The sequence below is a fragment of the Enoplosus armatus genome, chromosome 12, assembly GCF_043641665.1.
Source record: "Enoplosus armatus isolate fEnoArm2 chromosome 12, fEnoArm2.hap1, whole genome shotgun sequence".
NCBI classification, from domain to species: domain Eukaryota; kingdom Metazoa; phylum Chordata; class Actinopteri; order Centrarchiformes; family Enoplosidae; genus Enoplosus; species Enoplosus armatus.
The window spans coordinates 13726068-13751713 of NC_092191.1; the positions used below are offsets into that span (position 1 = coordinate 13726068).

Below are 25646 nucleotides of genomic sequence, written 5' to 3' on the forward strand. Positions count from 1 at the left end.
TGCACAGCTGCCAGCAAAGTTAAGTTTTAAACATCATGAATCATAAAATCAAGAACTTTTGTTCACAAGAATTGTTTAATTTTTCAACACCTTGATTGACAGCCTCGGAGCCCAGGAGACAATGTCTAATACTAAACTACACTTGTGCAATCAAGAAACATGTCCTGAAATGTGCTTCAGAGATCTGTTGACAACAGTATCAAGCTCTCCTCATCTAACTCATCAATTTTATTGGGTTATAATGAGATATTGGATTGATTGTCCAAATTAAATTCATACCAGGTCAGAAAACAATACTAAATATGAACATGAATTTGTTAGAATAAATGATGAAATGATGCTTATTGAACTGCCACTAGAATTACATCCACTGTGTAAAAAATGTCTCCCGTTGTCATTTGTTTTTCTGATAATATATAATATTTTGGTTTAAATGAATATTTATCATGAAAGAGTATGAAAACACAATAACACAGCATGTTAATCATTACTAAAATCCACTGTTCGAAAGAATCACAAACTAGTCTGCTATAAACTGTGAAATCTTATCAGCAAGTTTCTCAAATACTTTTATAATCTACAATATTGCTGTTTATAATGGCTGACTTTTACTGACGCACACTTTGAAAAGAAAATCACATTTATACACAGTTAATTTAACTAAATTGATTATCACAGTTCCATTACACCAAAACACATTCACACATTCACACCTGGAAGCTGCCCAGTACAACCACAGTCTGATCTGCCACCGAGCAGTTGGGAGTTAAGGGCCTTGGTCAAAGGCATCTCACTGCTGGTCATGAGGACGATACAAACGTGTTCTTTCACTTTCCCCATCAAACTTTGTCCTGCTGGTCCAGGGACTGAATGGGTAACCTTCCAGCCTGTTTCTCTTTTATAATCATTATTACATTAGGAAGGACAGTGAAGCTCCACCACAGTTTCTCTTATTCTCAGCTGTTTGAGGCATACTGAATATTTCTCTGAGAGAAGTCAAAAGCACAACATTCCTGTGAAGAGAGATACTGTACATACATTATTCTCATGGATATTTACAACCAGCACATCATTGTAAGGTGTAAATGCAGCTAATAAGATGAAGAATGCTCCAAGCTTCAAACATGAATGTGACCCATGCACAATTTATTTGGTCAAGCTAAACCTCAGTCTCTGATTCATTAGTAATTTTGACTGCATGGAGTGCATTGTGTTTGTGCAGGCAGAAATTACAAGGCGAAACAAGGAGAGAAAGAATATTAAGGCAGCTCCTGCACACTGTTAGATTTCATAACAAAAACAAAAGCAAATCACTTAGTCAATAAGGTAGATGGATGGATGCAATCAACCAATTCTACTGCACATGTGCACATGGGGAATGCTGTTCAACATAATCGCAGCTTGCAGTCATAGAATCTAGATTCACAAACACACAGCGCACCAAATACTCACTGAGAAAAGCAAGTGAATGCAAATGTTGAGAAATGCAAAAGTTCTTCAAGTAACATAATAGATGTAAAAATAAACACAAAAACAAATATTAATCATCATTAAGAAAACGCCTCAAAAAATGAATAAGCAAAAATGATCGGATGTAAATCTCTTGTCAAATAAAGTTAATCAAACAAATCAATTAAACTGAAAAAGCAATCAGGAAAAGACAACGGTAACATGAAAGAATTGCACAAATACAAATCAAACACTGTAATGTCCCAATGACAGAAAACAAAGACAAGGAAAATGATGCTCAACAGCGCAGCTTGATTTCTGTTCAGTGACTAAACTTTAAAGTTACTGTTGTTACTTGTTGACTCACTAGTTGAGATTGTAATTGGTCAGACTGTCTGCCTGTTAAACTCTGTACACAAAGGTTTCATTTGGGGAATTTGTGGGTGAGAGTAGATTTGTAACTGTTGGTAGTTTTAATATTACTGCCGATTAGTATTTCATGAGCTTTAAACTATGACTGATACTTATTTTAATATGTAAACCCTCATTAATGACATCCGTCATCAGCTTGCCTTTTTGACAGGATTGCTTTGATTCTCGGCTTGAATGTGAGATCTTTGCACATCAAAGATATACATAAACTTGACGTGGGCATTATCCCTATGAGAGTCCATCAGTGTTGACTGAGAGTGATCAAAGTGAATGTGTTTTAATACATTTCTTACAAAGCATGTAAATTAGCCTTTGTCTAACTGCTATTGATTCTGCTCAGTTATTCTCTCCTGCATTTAAACTAAATTAGTTACATTTAAATTCATCACATTCCACATTGTGTGAAATAAAATGTAATCTGTAATATCAGTCCTGAAACACCAGTGATGACGGCTATGATAACATTAGCGTGTTGTGATGTGTTTTTTTTTTTAGTCATTCTGCACTGATGTGGTTTGTTCACAATGTGAACCCACATGTCGAGTAACTCCAATAACACGGCTGCAGTATTTCAATTTGTATTTAAAGAGGATTTCAGTATAATTTCACTCACAATGTCAGTGCTTTGTGATGATTTTGCATTTCTGTCTTTTTTTTTTCTTTGTTTTTGAAAATTACTGTATGCTTTGTTATCTTTTAATTTGTATCTCTAGAAATAATTGCTCAGTGAATGTGTTTGAATTTAATGAAGTGTACTCATGGGGGCTGATTAATGACACTGTGATATGACATGGCTTTCGGCTTTACGGGCTTTTGACAGCCAAATTCAGTAGCTAATTACAAATCCCTAACAGAAACAGCAAGCTGAGTAACAGTTTCTTTCTTCAAAGTGGTGATCATCCTTGTCTACTTTATGACGTAACACACAGTCAGATCATTTGATTTTGCTTTTGCACCAGCTCAACAGAAAAAGGTCCATTTTCAGCATGACCAGCATGCAGTTTTTCAATTTTTGTTATAAGAGCTGAAGTTTCATACAATCAATGGCTGCAGAACTTTTATCAGCCGGTGAAGCAGCTGAAGACTGAAGAAAACATAAAGAGTCAGATGATGATGCTCAATTCAATTATTCATTTATTTATTTGGGAACTCATTTTTTGATGTGAACCCAGTGTCACCTTCTTCAGTTCCTTGACTTGATGTTTCTGTTCTAGTGAGTTTTCTAAGTGTATTGATCATTTGTCAGTTGATTCCTCACTGTGTCGGTATTCCTGCACATCTTTGATCAATAAAGTATCTGCTTATATTGTTTATCTTCTGCTGTCGCCTATCTTTGGGTCTAGTCTCTCACAAAAACACATACCAGACAATTTTCTGCAGAAATACATCACCAAAAAATAACATGGGCTTAGATAAGTAAGATCGATAGCCAGTAGAGTTCTAGTTAATGGCAGGGGCGGGCCAGAGGTTAGACAAGACGTCTTACTATCTCTCCACAAACTAAGAAAATGTGACACAGAAAACTTTCATAACAACTGTCAGCTAGACACCCTTGAGCTCGTCTTACTGTGTTTCCAAGTGGATACAACTCGAGTTGCTCATACTATTGCATATAGCATACATAGCATACCACTGGTTTTACTGCATACTGCGTCTGGAAAAAGGTTGTTGACTGAACCCAAACAGTGGTTGCTGTAAAACTAAAACAGTAAGCTGAAAGACACTAAAACGCACCGTAGAGATGAGGGAAACTGCAGAATCTGATGTTGGTTTGTCATTGCGAGCAACCTTCACATACTAGTGGTCATATGATCCATGGTTTATATAAAAATGTTGATTATAGCCACTTTAAATTAGTGAAACTGACACACATTTATTTTGTGATTTTAAATCAGCAGTTCAGAGGTCATAAACTGGCTTCCATGCTCTGTTTGCGATCCACATCACACCTTGATTATGTGAATATATCATATTTCCCATATTTGTTGTAGCTGCAAAAACATGTTGATCCCAAATTCTCAAGTCAAATCAATAACCAAATCTAGTAGTTAATTCCTGCCTGTGAAGAAATACAGTGATACTGTTGGAGATGAGAAAAATAAGACCCTCAGATACATTCAACAAAATGTCACCCACGCATTATGACTTTATCAGATCAGAAGTTTTGTTTTTGTCCTTCTTTTAGGTGTGTTTTGTTGTCTCGAATTGCATGTGTCATTTCATTGCAGCCTCCAGTAAATGTGTTACATCCTGTTGACTGTGGGTGGTGTATTCCAGCTTAAGTACTGACACCAGCGACAGGGACAGATCAGCTGCAGGAGAGCTTCAGTTGTCCACTGACAGCTTTTACAACAGCTATCATGCAACTGATACGTCTGGAAGCTGCAGTCATACTTGGTGAGTCTAAGACAACTCATAAGATAACTGATTTCTGACAGTAAGACTTAATGAATTCATCTGAACATTGCTGCGTGTTGTCAGGGAATGTAACTAAAAGGCTTTAAACTAGAGCTGCATGTCTTGTGGTTTATAATGCATGTAAAGTCAACCAAAGCGTGTCAGTGATGTTAAACTTCATCAATAACTGTATTGAATTTCTATAAAAGGTTAAGACAAATACTAAAAAATATCTAAAAGACAGGTAAATGAATACAATGCAATAAATTCACATAAATACATTATGCTGGAATGTATTTCTATTTCAGGGATTGTTTTTCCTCAGATATTCAGCATGTCACCTCCACTTTCTGACTGTTTGGCGTCTGTGGAAACCTGCATGTCAAATTTATGCAAGAGTGAACCGGCATTTTACGGCGGCATCTGTGAGGGTAAAAAATTGCACCAATTTACCATTTCTGCTGCGGGGCACTGGCACATGGTGTCATCCTTATGTTATCTAGAGGCATTATAAAAGTAATGATTCAATTTCCTCAGGAGGTTCAGGACATGAGGCTATGTAATTGAATTGCACTTTTTGGAGTATGGCTGAAATGTAATAACTGAGGCAATAGCCCGGAGCAAAGTTTACATAATTGAATAAATAGATAATAATAAATAGGCTGTCAACTGCTTTTACATTGACATATCATTGATATATCTGCATATAAAAAAAAACCCACAACAGAAACAATCAGAGCAGCAGACGCATGGGAAGCACCTGTTGCACAAACAATTCCTCGCGTTTGATGGGGAAATCCTGTTTTTCTGCCTCCCTCTTGTGTTTGTGTTATTCAAGATGAAGGGTGCCTAATAAAAGGCTCAGAGGTCTGTAACATGACCATCCAGACCATACTGGACCAATTTCCCTCTCTGCGACGGTGTGTGTGTGCCTGGGAGGAGGAGCTTTGTGACTCTATTCAAGCGCTGGCTACACAATGCCGCCGAACGCCAGGTGCAGTATTCTCAGTCGTCTCTGAGATAAGCATTTATAGCTGAAATTGCATTTTTGTTTACCAAAGGCTGAACTGATGTACTGTATGAACGAACGCTGTTGTGCTACAGAATGAGTGTCATGAACAACAGACTGGCTTTAATGAACATTTGTTGGAGAATCATGTGTGCATTTATTTTTACAGCAGCTCAGCAGAAGAGGAGTACAGTGATGGACTGGCAGTCAAGCAGTTTAATAGGCTATGGTAATTATCTTATTATGGTTTAACCTCAACTAAAAGATAGTAAGAATATAAAATGGTGTCCTGAATTAAATCAATATACAAGTGATGTTTCTGCAATCTCAAAACTCACTCTCTACATTTATTAATTTTTTTGCAGTGTACAATGGCACTGGGTCCTGCTTGGACCGCATGAAAGTTTGTCTCAGTGATGCAGTTTGCAACAGGTACCTAGCACCTGTTCTTCAGGTGTGTATGGCAGAGCAGTGCGACCGTGACCATTGTCAGCAATCAACTCTGCAATTCTACAGCAGCATGCCGCACAATGTTGCAGAGATGCTGCTCATGTGTGAATGTGAGGCTTCAGATCAGAGCTGTCTGCACATGAAAAGTGCTCTGCACAGTGGCACATGTGGAGAGGAGACCTGGATCTGCCAGGATACACTTCACCAGTGTGTTCACGACAGTAACTGCAGGTATGTTGCTATTTTGTCTCTCTACAGCCATTTTAAACACTAAGAGTCTGTAAACTGCAGCTCTGTGAGTCTGTACTTTAGCACAGTGGTCCTTTGAGCTAAATGCTAATGTCAGCATGCTAACATGCTCACAGTAACAATGCTAACATTCTGATGTTTAGCAGGTATAATGTTTACTATGTTCACTATCTTAGTTTAGCATGTTAGCACTAACCATATAAATGTCTGTAACAAATTTCCATCAAAAAGTTTTCAGTCAAAACCGCGTCAACAAATGTCAACTTTAGTGGTTAAGGAAAAGTCGGGGATCACCAGAGTCATTAGGAGACGTCATCTAGGAGAAACAAATGTCTGTACACAATTTCATGGCAATCCATCCCACAGGCTAGTTGTCCAGATAACTAAGTCTGGACGAAGGTGATGTACTGATGGCCAGTGTTGGCTAATAAAAGTTACAAGAGAAATACTAGCGTGACCAGTTATTGTGAAGAGCTGGGGCTGGCTACATTTAGATAGTATTTTTATCTAAAGCGCTTTACAATTAGCCTCTAATTCACCCATTCACTTGCCACGATGGCAGCAAGCTACCATGCAAGATTTAGGGGTTTAGTGACTTGCCCAAGTGGACAGGAGGAGCCAGAATAGATTTCCCAACCCTTTGAAAAGTAAAAAAAAAAAGTAAGCAATGTTTGTTTGAACACACTGCAGATGTGTTGGTAATTTAAATCTAGATTTACAAGATGAATTAGTGTCTCAGGGAACATTACCACGTATTTTAACACTGGCTTTTCACAGTGGACATGTTTTTTGGTCACATCTCCAATTTGCATTCAATAAAGCTGAAATGTCAACAGGCAATCATTTAAAAAAATGTCATGTTCTAGCTCATTCACAATCTTTTTTATTACCGGTGCAGTTGGAGAGGCTCCCGAGCCAGTTTCCCCATAATTTAAAATTGGTAACACAATTATTTAATGAATTTTCTTTAAAATAATGGTCTTTCTCAGATGATGGATGTGTATTTTTCCTAAACACCCATAAAGCAAAGCACCCAGCGACTGTACCTAAAACATGTTTTCTCTTCATTACCAGAGACCTGTTGAAAACTTTCCAGACCAAATGTTGGAGCTCTGAAGAAGTACAATGCAGCGACAGTGACCTCCATAATGATGAATGTTTCACCCTGATGGATCCGGCGCTCATCCTTGGTGCAGATTCTGAATGTAAAATGGCCTTCTTGGCCACTCTGGGCACAGCACTTCACTATCCTTGTACATGCAAAGGAGTACACAACGATGATCTACTGATGTGCAATATGATTCATGACGTACTTCACAATAGATCACACTTCAGTGAGTAGGATTTTAATTTACAAGACACAATTTATTTATTGGAAACATTTGAAACCATCTTTATGTGTATTTCAGTGACATCTTGGAAAAGCAGCGTAGGTCCTTCTAAACCTTCTGAAATCAATGATTCTGAGCGAGGCCGCGCATGGACACACGGTAAATTTCCATTTGAAATTCAGCACTGATTGTGGTATAAATGAGTGAATGTCTGCTGTGATTGCCTCCCTGCAACCCTCAATGATAAGCGGCTTCAGCTGATGGATGGATAGATGGATATCAATTCTGTTTGTAATACATTTGATGTTGAATATTTTTCAGATTATCTACTTTATACCTTTGCAACTGTGCTACTTGTTGGAGTTGTTATATTAATGCCTCTGGCCGTTGTCAGTAAAGTATGGTAAGTACATCAACATGAAGTCGATGCAAAATATGATAAGTCTCTGATTTTTGATGACAATACTTTTTTTTTGTCTTGTAGGATGTTGAGAAGAAAAGATAAACCAAAACTTCACCATCCGCAGAAAAGAAACTGTGTTGTTATTCTCTGATGTTTATTCTTCTATTAAATGTACGCCATCAGATTTAGATGATGACATTTATGGGGTGGCTTTGAGTTTGTTGCGTAGGGTTAGGGTTTTTTTGTTGATAGAAATATACTGTATATCAAAACTTCATAGCAGCATTGTGAGATACACAATATACACAATAATATACATGATATATTTAGTACATGTCTTTTGTAGTGAACCCTGGTCTTGATAACAGATGATAATGTTGCTGTAAGAATGGTCAGTCTGAATGGCTTCTTTCTGAAGAAAATTGATTTCAAAGGGTTGATAAAACCTATATTTTTACAGTTATAAATGTTGCACATGTAAAATACTGTTGTGACAAGATCTAGTGTATATCTGAGATTTTTAAGAAAGATGCTTATGTGTGAATTCACAGGATTGATCTAAAGTCTTAAGTTATTAATCTTTTCAACTGTTTCACATTGACTTGGACAATCAATCAGTCTAAGAAAAAAAATAAAACTCCTGACACATTTGAGATTACATTATGTCATCAGTTGCCTTTTTGTGATGATTTATTGGAGGCTTCCAGTGTATCTGATAATAAACTTCACCCTGAACCTTCTCAGTCTCAGTTCGTTCAAAATGCTGTATTACATGCTGTATTTTGATCCACAAAGAGGCGCTTTTAAAGGAAAGCCTGCATTTTATCCTTTTAACATCCTTGTTTTCAGAAAGATCACAATTAAATCTTTTGTTGCTCTTTGAAACACTTACAGTAAATGTTTTGATAGAGCAAGTTTTGCTGAAACAATTAATCCTCACTTACTGTAACTGAAAGCAAGAACAGTAGTATGCAGTGTATAAAGTTACAATGCATTTCACATTGTGTGCCAATTAGTTCATTTCACAGGGAATCTACTTAAAGCTGTACATCATAAATATATCATATAATTGTACACAAAAACAACAGCCAGTCAAGCCAAGCCATCTGTATACAAACACCAGGACTTAAAAGTATTTTAGCTAACAGAGAGCCAGTTGTATCATTTCTGTACAAAAAAATGACAGTTATGATGAAGTTTGTATTTCTATGCGAATTATCTACAAGTGAGGCTGGACTGTCTGTTTAGATTCAATGTTTCACCTGACCAACATGTCTGGACTGGGGGAGGAAGCTGCACCAGAGGACACCCACACGGACTTGGGAGTAAACACACAGGCACACAGAAAGACCCCCGCTAGCTGGAAGCCAGAACATGCCTGCTGCGAGGCCTTGAGTCAACCACAAAATGTAAATAATGTAAATAAAAGAGGGGAAGAGTTGGATGGAAGGTGAAGAGTTTGCTTTGATCTGGACGCTTTTTGCCAGACGCTTCTTCTAGTTTTTTCTTTGTCTACTTCTGTTCTGCATCAAACTCTCCTTCTTTCATGAGAGTCTCCTCAAGCTTATTTTGTGACCTCTTATTTCTTTTTCATCTTTTCCATCATCTCTCTTTGTCTCGACTTCTTGTCCAAGAAGGTGAACCTTTTCTTCTTCCAGGACGTCTTGTCTCTCTCAAAGTCACTCAGTTTCCTGGGAGGGTTTCAGAAGTGCTCTTTACCTCTCATTTTCCTCCCACAGGATGATGTTCTGAGAGGTTAGGTTATTGTTTGGAGCTTTAGCTGAAAAAAGGGTTTGTCTAAGTGCCTGCAGGACTGGAAGCCTGCGTGTGAGATTCACCCTCACCATGATCCTGCATCACTTAGTGTTGTGTGATGGCTGCTGCTGGCAGCCCGAGGGCAGCTTGTATGTCCAATTGTATCTCTTGGCCTTTTGGCTGGAAGGCAGAAATATACAGGTGGTGTACCACCCGAACTTGTTGTAACTAGTTGTTAAGGAACTCTTTCAGCATATTCAAACAACTGAATAAACTTTTAAAATATATTTTAAAATCTAAATAATAGATTGACACAAACACTTGATGCACACATTAATGTATCTCTCAGGATGAATTGCAATAACTTGCTGATCCCCTGACTTTTCACATCACACCATTTCCAGGACTTTGGTTTATTTACCAAATACCTGCAAAAATATTTCTTGTACTTTGTGCTCTGTGCTACTTATTAAATGTTAGCATGCTAACATGCTAAACTAAGATAGTGGACATAAATGATGCTGACTAAACATCAGCTTGGTAACATTGCCACGGTGACCATGTTAGCTCACTGATGTTAGCATTAAGCTCAAAGTACAGATACATATCTGTACAGCTGAAGTAAAAAGGCACCAACTGTATTAATAAGAATCAGGCCACCAACACTGAGTTGGTTGGTTTATGAAAATCCTCCTTTGTCTGATCAGCTTTTGACAAGGTGTCAACACACCCCCAGTAATATGTTATAAGATCTTGAGAGGAAAGAGATTTCTCATCTCCATGCGAGTCTGAATCAAAACCCCACTTTGAGAGATATTGTGTCATAATGCTAATCCCCAGCCTCTAAAAAAGACCCAGATAAAAGTGCATCAACCTTTAAAAAACCTTCACAGCAGAAAAGAAACATACGATCACTATTATATTATACCATAGCAATCAGCAAGTGAGGGAAGTAAATGTGCATGTTCTTATATAAAATTGTACAAGATCTTTTCTGCAGTTTTTACTACCAGTAAAACTGTATTTTGTCTTTCAAATGATTCATCCTATTGAATGTTTGTTATTTAATCTTTCAAAGTTTCACAAGCTTGCTCATTATTGGATTGCTGTCATCTGATTTCCATTTGTTTACAAGCAGATCTTTCCCCAAAACATCTCCTCGAGCATGTGTGGCAGGACGTGAATGCATCATTTTTGGTAATTCTTTGCTTATGTGATGAAGATGGACCATTGTGGGTAGGCAATTACCACATTTTAATACATTTCATGCAAATCTACCATTCCTCTCACACATCTATCCATTAAAGATTCTCCAGTCCCAGTTTGCACTCTGAGTCCTGACGGATTTCATGCTTTCATAATTAAATGGACTGGAATATAAGGTGATTGCAATTATCTGTTGTAATCACTTCATAATTAACTAGCTAGATAGAAAACCAGGGGTACCCTGAGTCCTGAGGACCGGGGCCCAAAGGACCAGGAAAGAGACATCCACAATAAATTTTCTTCTTTTTTTCTTTATTTGAATCACCTTAATCCTCCAGATAATTAATTCATAACTGATTAAAATTTTACTCAAGCACAATATATACAGTGTTTATTCTTTGCCATCTTGCTTTAAATAACATCTCATTAAAATTCAGTGACACATTCCATTTTTACCGTTTCTATTTTATTATGTTTTACAGATTGCACAGTAGGATGTAAACAGACAGGAGGGACATGAGAAAAGGCAACCACATTTGACTTTACATTCACACAGATCCTCCCAGACAGTAGTTTATGTCATGGTAAAAGTTTTTTAATGGCAAAAAAACTATTAAGGGGCACTTCTTAAATGATCTTTGGCAACCCTGAGGGCAGAAACTCTTCGGAGACTGCTTTTAAAAGGTTATATGTGTGGTAGTTTGAGAGGAGTCTTCTTCTCAATTGCTATTCTCGGATGTGAACGGGTAGGACAAGATGAAAAGGACTTAAGGAGTAAAGTGCATAAAGAGATACTCATATTCAAAAAGCAGGTTTTTTGCAGCTTCTATATTTATTCAAATCATTATCACCACAAGTGTTTTTGTGGTGATAATAAATTGAGTTCAGTAAGTAATCAAAAGCAGACTAAATTCTTATTCTGTTACTTTATTTTCTAAGGCCACTGAGATAGAAAAAGTAATAAAAGTGACTGGCCTTTACTGGCTTTATTTGTCAGAGGGAAATAAATATGACGTGGTTTTAAAATAGAAGTGAATAATTCAGCCTTTAAAAAGGCCAGTAGATACACCACTCATCAAGTCATCAATCCAGACATTTATCACAAAATAATACTCTTCTTGATAGTTGTTTATCTGCCTCTATAAGCCTTTCCTTGCTCTTTTGTAATGTCCAATGTCAAGTGAAAAATAAGCCAAATTAAGATGATTCAGTCAATAATAATGGTCCTTCCAGTCCTAACAGACTCCAAAATGTGGAAATGAATTGAAAGGTAAGGAACTTGAAATAGTTGATCATGGACCACAAAACACAATGTTGATGAGATTATTTGGGTGAGATACCTCCGAGAATTTAGAACAAGGAACAACGCACTTCAAATACAGAAGCAACAGATCTGGAGGCAGCAACAACAAGGGAAGCACTTTAAAGGGAACACAGTCAAATACTCAAATGCACAATATGTCATTTCTGCTGCTAAGGGTCTCTCAATCAGAACAATAACAAAAGACGTAGTTTGATGGTGTTGTGAGTAGCATAGGAGTTGCCTACCCATACAGCTACTGTAGCTAATGTTATCTGACAAATTCAATCTTGGGGTAGCCCAGCGCTGTTATCAGTGGTCAAAACGATAAAAAATATATTTTATGAGCGTGTTGAACGTTGTTGTAACGTTACCATACACATCATCTTGGTGGCTGGCATGAGCCACTTGTCAGAGTAGCACATCGCTGTAAGCTAGATCGATACTGAAATCATATCATATCAATAAATTACTGGATTACTGCTGCAGAATGGCATGCAATTAATGAAAAAATGAAAAATGCTGTATTACTGACTTTGTATTCCTTCCTTCCTCACTCTCTGATGTATCATGTAGTGATTCCCATGTTTCCCCGGAAGTTATAGCAACTAGAGGGAGTAAAGGGGATATAACGCCACTGACAGGCGACCAAATGAAGTGACTTGAATAAAATTACAGATTTATGTGGGTTTGAACATTCCTTTACAGAAACACATCACAGTGCCCTGCCTCTTGCCTGGGCAACCTTGGAGTTTGTCTTGCGATTTAAAGCATTGCAGATGAAGTCACCTGCCTCTAAAACTTTGGCAAGGTTCACCCCCTGCAAAAAAAACAAAAAAAAAAGATTGTAGTATCAGTTAAAATGCAATGACTATAAGGTGATTTGAGGATGAGATGAACAAAAAGTGTTTACTTAAAGGCAACCCACACATTAATTTAAATGGAGTTGTGCAACAGGTGATAAAAACTAAACTGTAGTGACGACGTTTCACCAGCAGGGGTAGGAATTGTTAAATAAATAGCTCCTGAGACTGGGCATGCAACACTGTGGGCTTGTGCAAGTTGTGTAAAACCACTGATATTATAAAATAAACATTTACAGAGAAGTATGTTTGCAGAGTGATCTGTTTATGTAAATGAGCTCTCACAGATTGTATGAGTTTGGTTGATCTGTTGGGATTATAGAGACATTAAATACAGCAGGTCTGTCAAAGTGCACTGTGAAGACATACTTACAGTTTTAATGCCTATGCCATTGAGCATGTAGAGAACGTCCTCTGTTGAAACATTGCCAGATGAACCCTGAGCGTACGGGCAACCTCCCAGGCCAGCTACTGCAGAATCCACCACACAGACCCCCATCTGCAAGGCCACACAACAGAGACATTCAGCACCTCCGCACAGGCTTCACCTCAGGTAAAATCCAGGAACAAAGATCCTTGTTCTGTTGGATTGTTCTGCCCGGTGCAGCGCGCCATGCCAGGGCTGCGGTCGTGTTTTACAGCTGTTTAGGAGAACTGTGGGCTTATGTCTTGAAGATGAGTGGGCACAGAATGTCCCACAGTATGGCTTAGTCATCCTCTTTGTCAGCTTAAACCACCAGCACCACATAATTACGGCCTTGTTCATAAGAGAGGAACATTTCAAATGCTGAACAGAACATTTCATATGTTTCTGATTCTCCTGGTTACTCGTGTTTTTACAGCACTACTCTGCCCTTAAACCATGGGGATTCACTTTCTTGCCACATTGAGAAGACATTTTTTCCTCGGCTGGATGGTGTCCTCTTACACCAGGCCAACAATACAGGAATTGTAACATTACTACACAAATAATCATTAATGTCATGAATTATTTCATTGATGACCTCTGTTAAAAATGTGCCTGTACCTCTGGAGGTCTTATATATTTACACCTGCAAGAGATACATTTTTTTGTTTGCTTGCTTTGTTTGCTTGTTACATGTTTGGCTGCTTACAATCAACATAATGGTTATATTTTGTGGGAAACGTTTCTGTTTTGTTTTTACTGCCAACAACACCAAGTCTCTGGCCTCCATATGAAAATTAATGATGCGTTTTTTTTATTTCAATGCTTTTGTGCTAGCTTACCAAACATCTTAAAATGCTGCTTAGGAAATATTAGTTTACTGTTTTTGTTTTGATGTTACTGCTGCAAGAAGAGTTAATTTATACAGATATATTTTATATTTTATAATTTCTCTGAATGCACATACAAAGAGACACAACTGCAGCTCTTGCCGGGGAAGTGCAACCTTTGTTTTCACACCAAAAAACTGGGAAGACAGACCTTCAGTTTTTCAGAGTCATTACAGACTAAGGTCTCGGGATGTTTTCCACATGTCCCTGGGATCGTCATGAGAATATTAAAGATGTTTTCCAGCTTCCGTGGCAGAGCCAGATGTCAGAGGATCCCACAGTGAGACAAAATTAACACGCTGATCCTCTCAGTGGCATCGGGTCATGAAGGACTTTCATCCTGTGGAGCAGAACCAAGCAAGCTAAATTAAAAGTATCTCTATTGCTTTTTTTTTTTTAAACAATGCTTCTAATTGGTTGCTTTTCCTCCAGACAAGACCCTACTTCTTTCAGTGGCTGTCTGAGCCAGCCGTAATTGCTGTTTGTGTTGGCAAGGGAAGAGGAGGAGGTGGGGTAGCAGGAGGAGGAGATCTGCTCCGGTGTGTGCAGTGCACGAGATTTCCAGACCTTGGTTAAAGCCAGAGCAGGATATTGTACTAGGCAGAATTTTTTGTAGTATAAACACAGAGTTGTAATCTACCATGCCAATCCTCTCGCTTTCAGCTGCTAACCGTGTAAGGCCAGGGGTCTTCAGCATACTGTTTCCGAGAGGAACAAAACAGACCCTTCAGCAGTGCGCCCTGTTCCTCTGGACACTAATCGCGCAGGAATTGGTGGTCAGCAGCTCGAGCTTGCCAATGCTCAGTTAGCTTCACACTGCCCAGAAACCAGATGTGCACTCTGTTAAAAAGCGATATTCAGTGAGCTGTGGCCGTATAAAAACAATACATTCCTGGGTAAAGACACAGTGCATTTTCAAACTTGCATGATTTGGGATAAGCTTATTGACATTCTACACTCTGAGTGTACGAAGCTGAAGATGGACAAGCTCCCATTTTGGTTTTATAACTGCGTCAGAGAGAGAGAAAAGAGAGAGCGTGTATTCACTAAAGGACGTGAAGCAGTGATGCTTTACCCACCACTACATAAACTGGGAAGCTGAAAGAAACTGTCACAGATCCACTGCTGACACATATATCACCTTCCAGGAACGCATAAATAAGCTCGCCACGGGAAAGCAAAGCCCAAGATATTGGAGGGCAGGTAGGTGATAGACAAAACAAACGTATAAAGAACAAATAAATCACATTTTTACTTGATGATTTATTTGAGCATAAAAATTCTGGACTACATAATCATATAATCCATAAAAATATAATAGAAAAAATACTAACTGGTATAAACATCAACAAATTGTGCTGAATGCACTTGTTCACGTGACCCTAACCCTAACCCTTATTGACCAATTTCATATTTTTACAAAAAGTAAAAATATATATGTACACACGCGTCCAGAAAGGGGTGTGTGTGTGCTTCATGCATTCTTACCATTTGTTTGGTCTTATTGGTTATTTTAAGCTTCTGAGTGTCTTACTGTGTGTGTCTGTTCTGTAATGGCTTTAATTTTGTGTCCTTCAATTTATGCTGAAGCCTCTTGTATGTGCTTTGATGCTGTTTCATCTGTTTTTAGTCCAGTTTTTTCCTTTTAATGTATAACATCAACCTGCCTTGGAGCTGAGACAAAAATTCGCCTTTATGATTATATATATCATACTGTACATGTATGAATGTACTCATGCTCATCAAAACTGCTTTTAAGGTCTGATTTATGTCCTGTACTGTCCTAATACCTAGTTTGTCTTGTAAAACATCTTTGAGGGCTCTATAAATAAAATGTTTTATTGTACTATCAATATTATTCTGTGATTTAATATAATGGGATTCTATCATTGTTTATTTAAGCTACAGTGTATAATTATTCATTATTGGATTTGATTGTGAGGGTGACAACCAAGTAACAATGGCGTTGGTGATGACTATGAGGATCATGATGATGGTGATGATGATGATCATGATGGTCATAATATGATAATGTTATACAGGAAAATTCAATTATACCATCATCACATCAACATCTGCCAGCAATAAATCAAAAAAATACATAAAATCAGGCCAACATAAAGCTGAACTGAAGTTATCAACGTAGTTTTTTAGAAAAACAAAGTTATTGACTCTGCGCAGCCTGTCAAGGTTCAACATTTTCTCAAGGACAGAAACTGAAGGAAGTACTGAAGATGAATGATGTTATTAGTGGAGAGCTCAAGTGTGAGCACAAACAGGTTATACTGTATTCCCCAGCTGCAGCAGCACACAATACACCAAAATTGCGGGTAAGAATAAATAATTTTCCTTGCCAAGCCTGTGAAATCTAAGTACATACGTTGTCATTGTGTGATCTGCCAGGAGTAGGTTTGTAACAAAGCCCCCCCAGACCTCCTGAAAAAAAAAAGAAAAGGTACAAAGACTGAGGAATGTCTTTATCAGGAACAAAAGAAGTGACTCAGGGCTGACAGCGCTGGGGGAATTCATTTCTCTCCCAGTTGGTGGTGTGGACTTCTGGCACACAGTAATGAAAAGCTATGATAAAATCTTTCATTTCCATCTTGTTTATGGGCGAGCAAATGGTAGGCTAAATATTCCCGGCTGCTATTATTTTCTGTGACCACGGGGCAGCTGTGATGAATCATTCTAAATATGATCCGCAGAGGAATTTTACCTTCCCTCTGCACTTTTTCATTCCGCTATCCAAAATCAAGCTAACCTTTAAAATATTTGCTACTTTACACATGGACATTGTTGAGCTTTTCTTCAGCGCAATGTTGCCATGTTACAGATGAATAGCACCATAGATAATCAAGAGAAAAGCAACAATATTAGAGTAAATCAAACCATAATTTCTTTTAAACTTAATAATTTCCTCCAAATAAATATTTTACTGTGTTTTGTGTCCTGACTATGAAGAATGTTCTAGTGCCGCAAATATTTGTTTCACATCTCAAAATAATGTACATGTATTCATTCTTCATTATTCTCAGTAATAATGTGAATTTAAGTCACAAGTTAATATTTATTCATGAATGCTCAAGGACTTCCCCCCACGGAGCAGGACCAAGCAAGCAAGCTAAATTAAAACAATCTCTATTGCATTTTAACGATGCTGCTAATTTATATATAATTTATAGTATACAGAACAGTATGTAGTAAACAGGACTGCAGTAAGAAGTAATAACTTCACAAATATAATATATATGAATGTGTGTAATATGTGTAAAGTATTAACAGTAAGGTGCTTTGTCTTTGGTGGGTGTGTAACTCTTGTTAATTACATGTTTCCACGTCTTAAAACTAGGTCTTTGTTATTCTTGGGTGCAAGGGCACTGTAAGTTAATGACATTACCGCAGTAATCATGCACTCATTTACACAAATGAAAAGCATCAGCATAATTTACCTTCTGCCCACCAGATATTTAGCAAAGTTTCTAGAGTTGTGTCTGCAGCTGCAGCGCCATTCATCACGTGCTCAGCAGCGGGCGAATGAAAGGATCATTTTCCACTGGCCTTTAAGCACAGCATTGTCAGAGAGTTCAACAGCCAAGCGACAGATGAGTTAGGAGCCCCCCAGGGCCCTTCTATCCACCTAGCTCTCAGTTGCTTTGTCCGACAGACACTGAATAGGTGAGCCTTTGTGCTGACCCCCTCACATCTGTTGACCCACCCAGCCCCCAATGAGCTTGCTCCTCTGCAGTGACAATGTGCTCTGGAGAACTGATATAGCCATATCTGCGTTACCTCTGTTTTATGTCTGGATTTATGTCAGTTTTACACTTGCTACAGGCAAACGGGTGAAAATCACCGCGACGAGAGCTTTTCCACAGGGGTTTACAACCTAATTACATTTTTGTGAGCTGTGTAGAAACCGAGTATATTACTGTAATAGTCCACGTTTTCTTCTTCACTACAATGCATGCCTACAATGATAGAAGGGCCCATTGGAAATATCTTATGTTCATTAAGATCCTGGGACTTTTTTTCCAGTGGGCAGTTTGTGAATCATCTTGCTTTGTGGGGAGGCTCAGATCATGTTTCTCAATGCCCCTCTTCCTTGTTGACTGATGGTTCCTGGTTTTCTCTGTCTCCCATTGTAACATACACATTTGTTTTGTGTGTTCTCAATACCAAACAGAGGATACATTCATAATGCCGTAAACTGACACATTGTCATTAAAGCTCAGGGCAGATTCAGGTTTACAGTGAATTTCATAAACACTTCAGCATTTGTTTAAGAGGAGAACAGTATTTTTGTGATTTATATCAGATGAATGAGATGAAATTGCCAAAATAAATGGCCTAATTGAAGATTTTGATGCGAATTTAACTTCCTTTTTCCTGATTCCAGTGGAAAATAAACACTACTAATCCTTTGCTCTTTGTGAAAATGAAGAAAAGATGTCTTTGAATGTCCTGTAACGTATGCCTTGAAAATCGTCTAAAAAGATGGATTGAGAGCAGCTTAACATATGATTATCCCCAGCAGGAGTAATGATTTAAAGCCTCAGAAAAGACTTGTGATCTCCACAATGTTGGCAGTTACTTAAGGAAGCTGAAAGGTATCCTGGAACAAGAATTACCACCTCGACTTTGCTTCCACATCTGGTTGCTCCTCTTCATGTCATCTTGAGTAACAACATTGATTTATGCAAAGGCTGGGCATTTATCCATAATCGACCCGCGGTTCTCCGCAAGAGTGTTCGTATTCATCATGAGGAGAGGGATGTGCATGTGAAGGAGAAGGTGCCCAAAGGATCCTCGCCAAGCAAAAGCAGAAAGCTGTCGAACAATTTAACATGAGAGGATGTGCGGATCAAGAGATGATGCATCACTGTCTAGTCTACACTTCCAACCCTGAAGTAAATGGGCCTCCTCTTCTAACCAAGCCAGTAAACCCTCTACAGAGTACTGGCACTTTTCACATCCCTCACACAAAGATCAGAATGTTCCTTTTATACTTTTCTTCACATAAGAGAGGTGTGACTCACGCCTGGCCTCCCAGAATGATTGGAGGTCATGTCTTCCTTTTCTTCAGAGAGACCGGAGAATGTTTCAATCTTTCTCCCTTTTCAGAGATCCCACATTACTTCACCAAATTTGCAGAGATGTCAGGTCTCTCCTTCACTCTATTCTCGAAGATGTCTGTTTGATGTCTGCCAAGTTTTGACAATTTTCAAGCTCCTTCCTCTTCGTTTCCTAGAATTCTAGGGTTCCTCCACCCAACTTGTGGAGCAGTCTTGGAGCCCTTCCCCTTTATTTTAAGAAAGAAATGCCAGGTGCCTTGAGCCATTCTTACCCAGAGTAAGACAGCACAGTCTTGCCAGAGAGAGCAGCACTTGTAAACTTTTACCACAAATTCATTCAGAAAGAAAAACGCTTTCATTGTTTTTGTCTTTTTTGTCTAAGGGTCCTATTGTAAATGAGACCATTTATCTCAGAGGGTGTATCCTTGAAGTTCAAAATAAATTAATAATTTTGGGCGTGTTCATCTTAGTTTTTACAACCATTCAGTGGTAGAGGAAGTATTTAGATCCTTTATTTAAGTAAAAATAGCAATACCCCACTGTGAAAATAGTCCATCACAAGTAAAAGTCCTGCATTCAAAACCTTACTAGGTAAAAGTATCTAATATTATCAGCAAAATGTACTTAAAAGTATCAAAAGTAAAAGTACTCATTCTGCAGAAAAATGGTCGTTGATGTTTTTAGATTAATATTACTGCTGGATTCACACGTATGTTGCATTTTACTGCTGTAGATGTTTAAGGCTGAGCTAACTGTAACTACTTTATATACTGCTGGGTAGTTTAATCTACAGCAATGCATCATATTCTATGAGATCATCATACGTTTGTAGCGTTGCTGTCCTGTGAGAACCACGTATCTCTAACAGGTCAACTCTTCATGAGCTCAGAAAAATAGCATTGTGATTTTCCAGCTAATACAAGGGGGTTTAAATTGTTTATTTACAGGTAGGGTATAAATATTTAATCTGAAAAGTAACTAATAACTAAAGCTGTCAGGTCAGTAGCAGTAGTTTATGTTGATGTGATTACCCCTCATATATTATGAGTTCTTACCTGAAGAGCAGTAAGGACGTTGGGCAGGGCTTGCCCATAAGTGTCATGGCAGTGAACTGCTACAGCGCTGGTGGGCACCTCCTTCATCACACTCTGCAGCATCTTAAACATGGAACCTGGAGTACCAACACCGATGGTATCACCCAAGGAAATCTCATAACAGCCCATTTCATATAGCCTCTTTGCAACCTGAAGAATAGTGAAAATATGGTAAAATGCTCTCATTAAAAGGAAATCATACAGTAAGATAACTTTTATTGCCTGTCTTACACTTGGAATATGAAGAACTCGCTTAGTGGTTGAAACCAAAATAAAAACTAATCAGTTCTGTGATTCACATGGCAACCAGCGACAATGAACTGACGATAAACAAGAAAGTGCATTTTTGAGCTTAAATATTTATCCAAAGCTTTTGCACCCAAGTAGGATTATATTAATGCTAGAGAAAACAATAAGAAACCAGCCTGTCCCCAGACAATTACACACACTGCTGAGATAAGAGCCTGCTCTATTGTACTTTCATGAAATGAGCATTATCTCATAAATTCATTGTGTGTGTGAAAAGTGATGAAAAATGCCTCCTAATCCTATCTAATCTTCAGGTATATACGTCTACAAAACCTGTATTTTGTAAATGTTTTCTAATATATTATGTCAGTGAGTTTGTTAAAATGGCTATTCATTAATGCTTTCTCTATTGACTGGTTCAGCAAACATGAAGGTTGATCTCACCTCAGCAACTTTGGAAGGTTCGATGTGTCCCTCGTGGGGACATCCAAGAGCACAAGAAACGTATCTGAAAGACATTTGTGAGAAGTTTAATGTGTTAAAACTAAAACAAACTAAAACTAAACAATTGTTGTGGATGTAGTAGCAATTCACTGTAACATGGAGAACTTCAAGCTGCTGATTATTTTGGTTTTGTGGCCTCTGTATTCCAGATAACAGGATTATATGTAGGGCACATTCGCTGAGATATAAAAAGATTTACATGAGATTTGGTTAACAGACCAGTAATTTGATTTTGGTGGCGATCCAGATCTTGATTCTAAGCCATTTGTTCATTATCAAACTGCTTGGAAAGTGACATTCTTTACACTAATCCCCTTTTGTTCTCATGTATTTATCTTTTCATATAATCTAAGAAAACATGCATTACGATTGCAGTGGCTTTCTTTGCCATGCATCACAAAAGGCACAACTATATTCAGTAACTGACCCTGTTTGGTTTGCTTTAATGTCCATCTAGACGTGTGGTTTACTAATGAATACATATAACCTGGTGAACATCTGGAAGTTTGCTATAAAGGTATCATTACTGAATTGTGTGTTTTCTCCAACATATAGAAACTGCAGTATTTTCAACCATTTTGTTTTCATTCGGAGTAAAAACTAAATGCGATAAGAAAGTTAGTAAGACATTAGATGTGTGTTTTCACTCATTATAAGTGACAATTAATATCCAGAGTACTAACCCACGGACTGGAATTTGTCGCTCTTTGGCAGTGTTAATGACTTCCTCAAACCTCAGCATGCTTTCATCAATAGAGCAGTTAATGTTTTTTTTACTAAAGGTTTCAGACGCTGACCCAAACACCGCCACCTCAGTAGCACCAGCTGCAACCTTAAAAGAGGAGAGAAAAATGAACTTGTAAAACTGTTTTGAACACTGTGTTGGAGTCACACTTACGTAAGAGCGGGAATTATGTGGCAAAAAAGAAAGTAGTGCCAACAATTAACTCAAATTGACAAGCATGGGTAAATAGTTGTGGTTTATAGCAGAGACCATCGTGCTGAATTTAAAATGAATGCTTACAGCATCCTGGAAGCCTTGCATGTTAGGTGTCAAAACTGGGTACCGAACATGAGGTGCTCTCTGGATTCCCCTGAGTACATCAGTGTGGTCTGCCATCTGAATGAAGGAGGGGGAAACATATGATGTAGAAAAATAAACCTTTAACATCATCTCAACATGTTCCTGAGAATACATCATCCTGCACAAATGTTTCCACTTGTAGGCAGCAGAGATTCAATAAAGGACAGAATTACTTATTCATGTCACATTTCTCAGTATAAACAAAACTTAAGACATGTTTATGTTTGCTCTTTTTCAGGAAGTAAATAGTGGTACAATTTATGACAGGGAATGAGCGGTCAAATACATTAAGAATATCTTCAAAATGTTCTTTCCAAAGGCATCTGTGGGTCCAACAAGGATACTAGAGGAGCAACAAGAAAGAGAGCCTTATAAATCACTCAGCACTCTTTTGCTGTGCACAAAGAAGAGTTATTACCTGCGGTACCCACTTTGAAGAGACAAAGCTGGTGGCCTCGATCACAGGCAGGCCTGTTCCTGAGAGCATGTCTATCAGCTGGATTTTCACCCCTGTCGGAACAATTTCCTGGGGAACAATGAAACTGAAACAGCTCTTTCTGGATTTGATTCCACTCAAGATGGGAGGTACGACAAGCAGATATCTGGCAGATTTTTTTTTGCAATCCATTCTCCATTGATATCTATATTCCCATGCTGAATCCTGTACTTGCTGAATATTTACTGATCCCTTAAAATATAGAATATTTCTCATAATAACACTTTGTGGCAAATAAAATTACCTCTGCATCCCATGCAATCTGTAAAACTACAGGCGTGCAATAAGGAAATGATAAAGCAGTGACATGCTAAGCAGAGTAAACTAAGCCAGAAGCCGTGTCATCTTTCCTATTCAATTTCAAAGAAAATGTGAAACATATGCTCCTGGCAATTATGGCACAAAACCCATATGTTATGGATAGTTTTATGTATGAAAGATGCAGAGAAAAATGGAGATTTCCCGGGATCATGTTTAGTATACAAAACAAGATTGCGTGCATATAAATATATATGAGATTTGTGACTGAAATGACAGTGTATACCTTTTCATTTTGAAGTCCATCTCTTGGCCCAACTTCAACTATTTTAACAAACTCTGGATACTCATGTCCTGTAATGATCTGTAAAAATATCAAAGAGAAGCAGAAAAGAGAATAAAGAGAGGAAAACCACTCAACAGGACGTTGAACACAAGCAGTCAGTCATCCTCTTGGCATGGGATGCTCCAGGACATGTTATTTCTAACATGAACAACTCTCTACCTCAAAGCCAGATGAAACCTGATAACCAAAACATAAGCCTGTCATGCTATTAGGATGCAAACTCAGGAGATGTATCATAGAGAAAAGACTGTGAAACAAGGTAAGGGTAACTCCACACAAACCACAAGGGATATTGTGAAGATCAGGGTATTTTTCTGGACTGAGCCTCATAAATTCTAGAGAAAAGGCCCTTATTGAGCTCAAATGTAAAACCTCAACAGAGATTAAATATTGCAGAATTTATATAGCTAACTTCATAAACGGAGTGACATTGAAAAACGGCACCAAGCTGACCAGAAACGTATCTATCTAATCTTTGTTTGTCCACTAGGGAAACAAAACAAGCTAACAGAGGTGGCAGCACGGCTAACGCGTTAGCAAACATAACCGACAGACACGGAGCAATGTTAGTATTATTTTTGAGTCATTTTTATGTCTACCTGGCAAATGTAAGTCCAATATTCACGATGCATTTGACTCTTGTTTTAATCCCCACAAACTCCTGAGAGGAATATCTGTGTCTTTGGCTTGCTAGATATTAAACTGTCTTCACCAAATAACGTCACTACTTGTCACTAACTTTGTGTGCTGAGCAGTTAGCTAAACTAGCTTACAGCAACGGTAACACAGTGCTTGTTGAGTAAATTTGGCGTCACTCAACTAGCTGGCTACGGTACTTAAGTACTATGTTGAAGTACTTATACTTTACTTGAGTAGTTCCATTGTATGCTACTTTATGCTTCACCCTCACTACATCATTGGGAAATATTGCAATTTTTATTCCAATAAATACAACAATGAAATGCTGCTTACCGTTATGTTAATGCATCAGTATTGCAGTACTTCAGGTACATTAAGTACATTTGGTCTATAATACTTGTGGCGTTAATGCAGCTCAGACTCAACTATTCGAGAAATGTGCATGCCATAAAACCAAAACAATAATGATAATAAGAGGCTAAGAAGCTACACACAGTACTGTAGATGCCTCTTGAGAGATTTGATTCAATGTAAATATAAAATGTGTTCATTAATACGAGCTTAGTATGTGTCCAGTGTGTAGTATTTAAAGAATCACTATGGGAAGCTTATATGTCCACTTGCAATAAACAAATATTCTTCATGTTAAATTATTATCAAATAATCCTGTTGAGGCAGCCTAATGGAGTTACACAACACAGAAGAAACAGAAGCATCTAGTCTGCATCTTTTGTCACATACAGTCAATTCAGGAGGATGAAAACAATTTACCATTCATATTTACAGAGAACCCCATGCATCCTTAAAAATACAGTAATATGTAAGTCGAAGAGGACAATTATATAAGCAGCAGGCAGCATCAGCACTGTCAACAGTGGCTGGCTGCTGTGCATGAGAGAGTCATGTGGCAGAGCATGTGCAGAAGATTAGAAACAAGAAAAAGGACGCCCACCTTCTCCTCCAGCAGCCAGCGTCTCAGCCATGGGTAGTCCTGGATGAGTTGCTCATAGCTCAGGCAGTGCTTCACTGTGGTGGGTACGTTACCCATCCGAATGGCTGCTGTTCAGCCCGCTGCACCTCTGCGTCCTCAGAAAATAACCTGTACAGACTGCTGCAACTAATATAGCAAATTGAAGCGTCAGATCAATATGCTAATGCAGGACTAGACGATGGAGGGCCTTTCTGCATGAGGGGATTGCATTAGAGGACGGCTGCAGACGGTGGAGGATGATTCAGCAGTTGCCATGGCAGCCACATCCCTACCAGGGGAGTGGATCATAACAGAGAGGGATGGGGGGATGGAGACTGAGAGAGAGGAAATGGTGTGAAGCAAAGTGGCAAATGGAGCGATATGGGAGATTAGCACTGCACTTCAGAATGGGAATTCTTGAGGAAAGATATAATATGTGCATCCAAAAAAGGGAACGCAGGTGCAGGATAGAAAAAAATAAAGGAAGAAGAGTTTGTACAACTGCAAATCGGCTCCAAATGATGTATAAACAGGCTAAGTATTGACTGCATTCTTCACCTTGGAAGCATTTTGACCAGTATTCCCTAAGAAGTCTCACAGCTGATGTTTTAACAACAAGATTAGATGCACATTCAACTCCCCGTTCTAGTGAGAATTGAAGGCTTCAGGGGAACAGGCTGCTTTGATTGATCTCCTGTGACCTAAACAGTTGAGGGGTTTCCATTGCCAGACGTGACACTGCTGCCAATGTCAACTGCATGGTGTAATAAAATCCCTTGTTAAGCCAGGGCAAC

At 38.3% G+C, this 25646-nt stretch overlaps 2 protein-coding genes across 2 annotated transcripts; one reads left to right on the forward strand and one right to left on the reverse strand.

Moving 5' to 3' along the window:
* Nucleotides 1-4226: 4226 nt before the first annotated feature.
* gfral (GDNF family receptor alpha like) lies at nucleotides 4227-7871 on the forward strand. The gene is made up of 9 exons (XM_070916665.1): nucleotides 4227-4278; nucleotides 4587-4709; nucleotides 5117-5272; nucleotides 5457-5516; nucleotides 5653-5968; nucleotides 7061-7320; nucleotides 7396-7476; nucleotides 7639-7720; nucleotides 7802-7871. Exons 1-9 carry the CDS (start codon nucleotides 4242-4244, stop codon nucleotides 7869-7871), a joined length of 1185 nt encoding a protein of 394 aa, XP_070772766.1. The 5' UTR covers nucleotides 4227-4241.
* Nucleotides 7872-12696: 4825 nt separating this feature from the next.
* Nucleotides 12697-24930, reverse strand: hmgcll1 (3-hydroxymethyl-3-methylglutaryl-CoA lyase like 1). The gene is made up of 9 exons (XM_070916212.1): nucleotides 24835-24930; nucleotides 23184-23261; nucleotides 22562-22669; nucleotides 22084-22179; nucleotides 21743-21891; nucleotides 21000-21063; nucleotides 20268-20456; nucleotides 13218-13343; nucleotides 12697-12801 (listed from the first exon to the last, which is right to left on the reverse strand). Exons 1-9 carry the CDS (start codon nucleotides 24928-24930, stop codon nucleotides 12697-12699), a joined length of 1011 nt encoding a protein of 336 aa, XP_070772313.1.
* Between the last annotated feature and the right edge of the window lie 716 nt (nucleotides 24931-25646).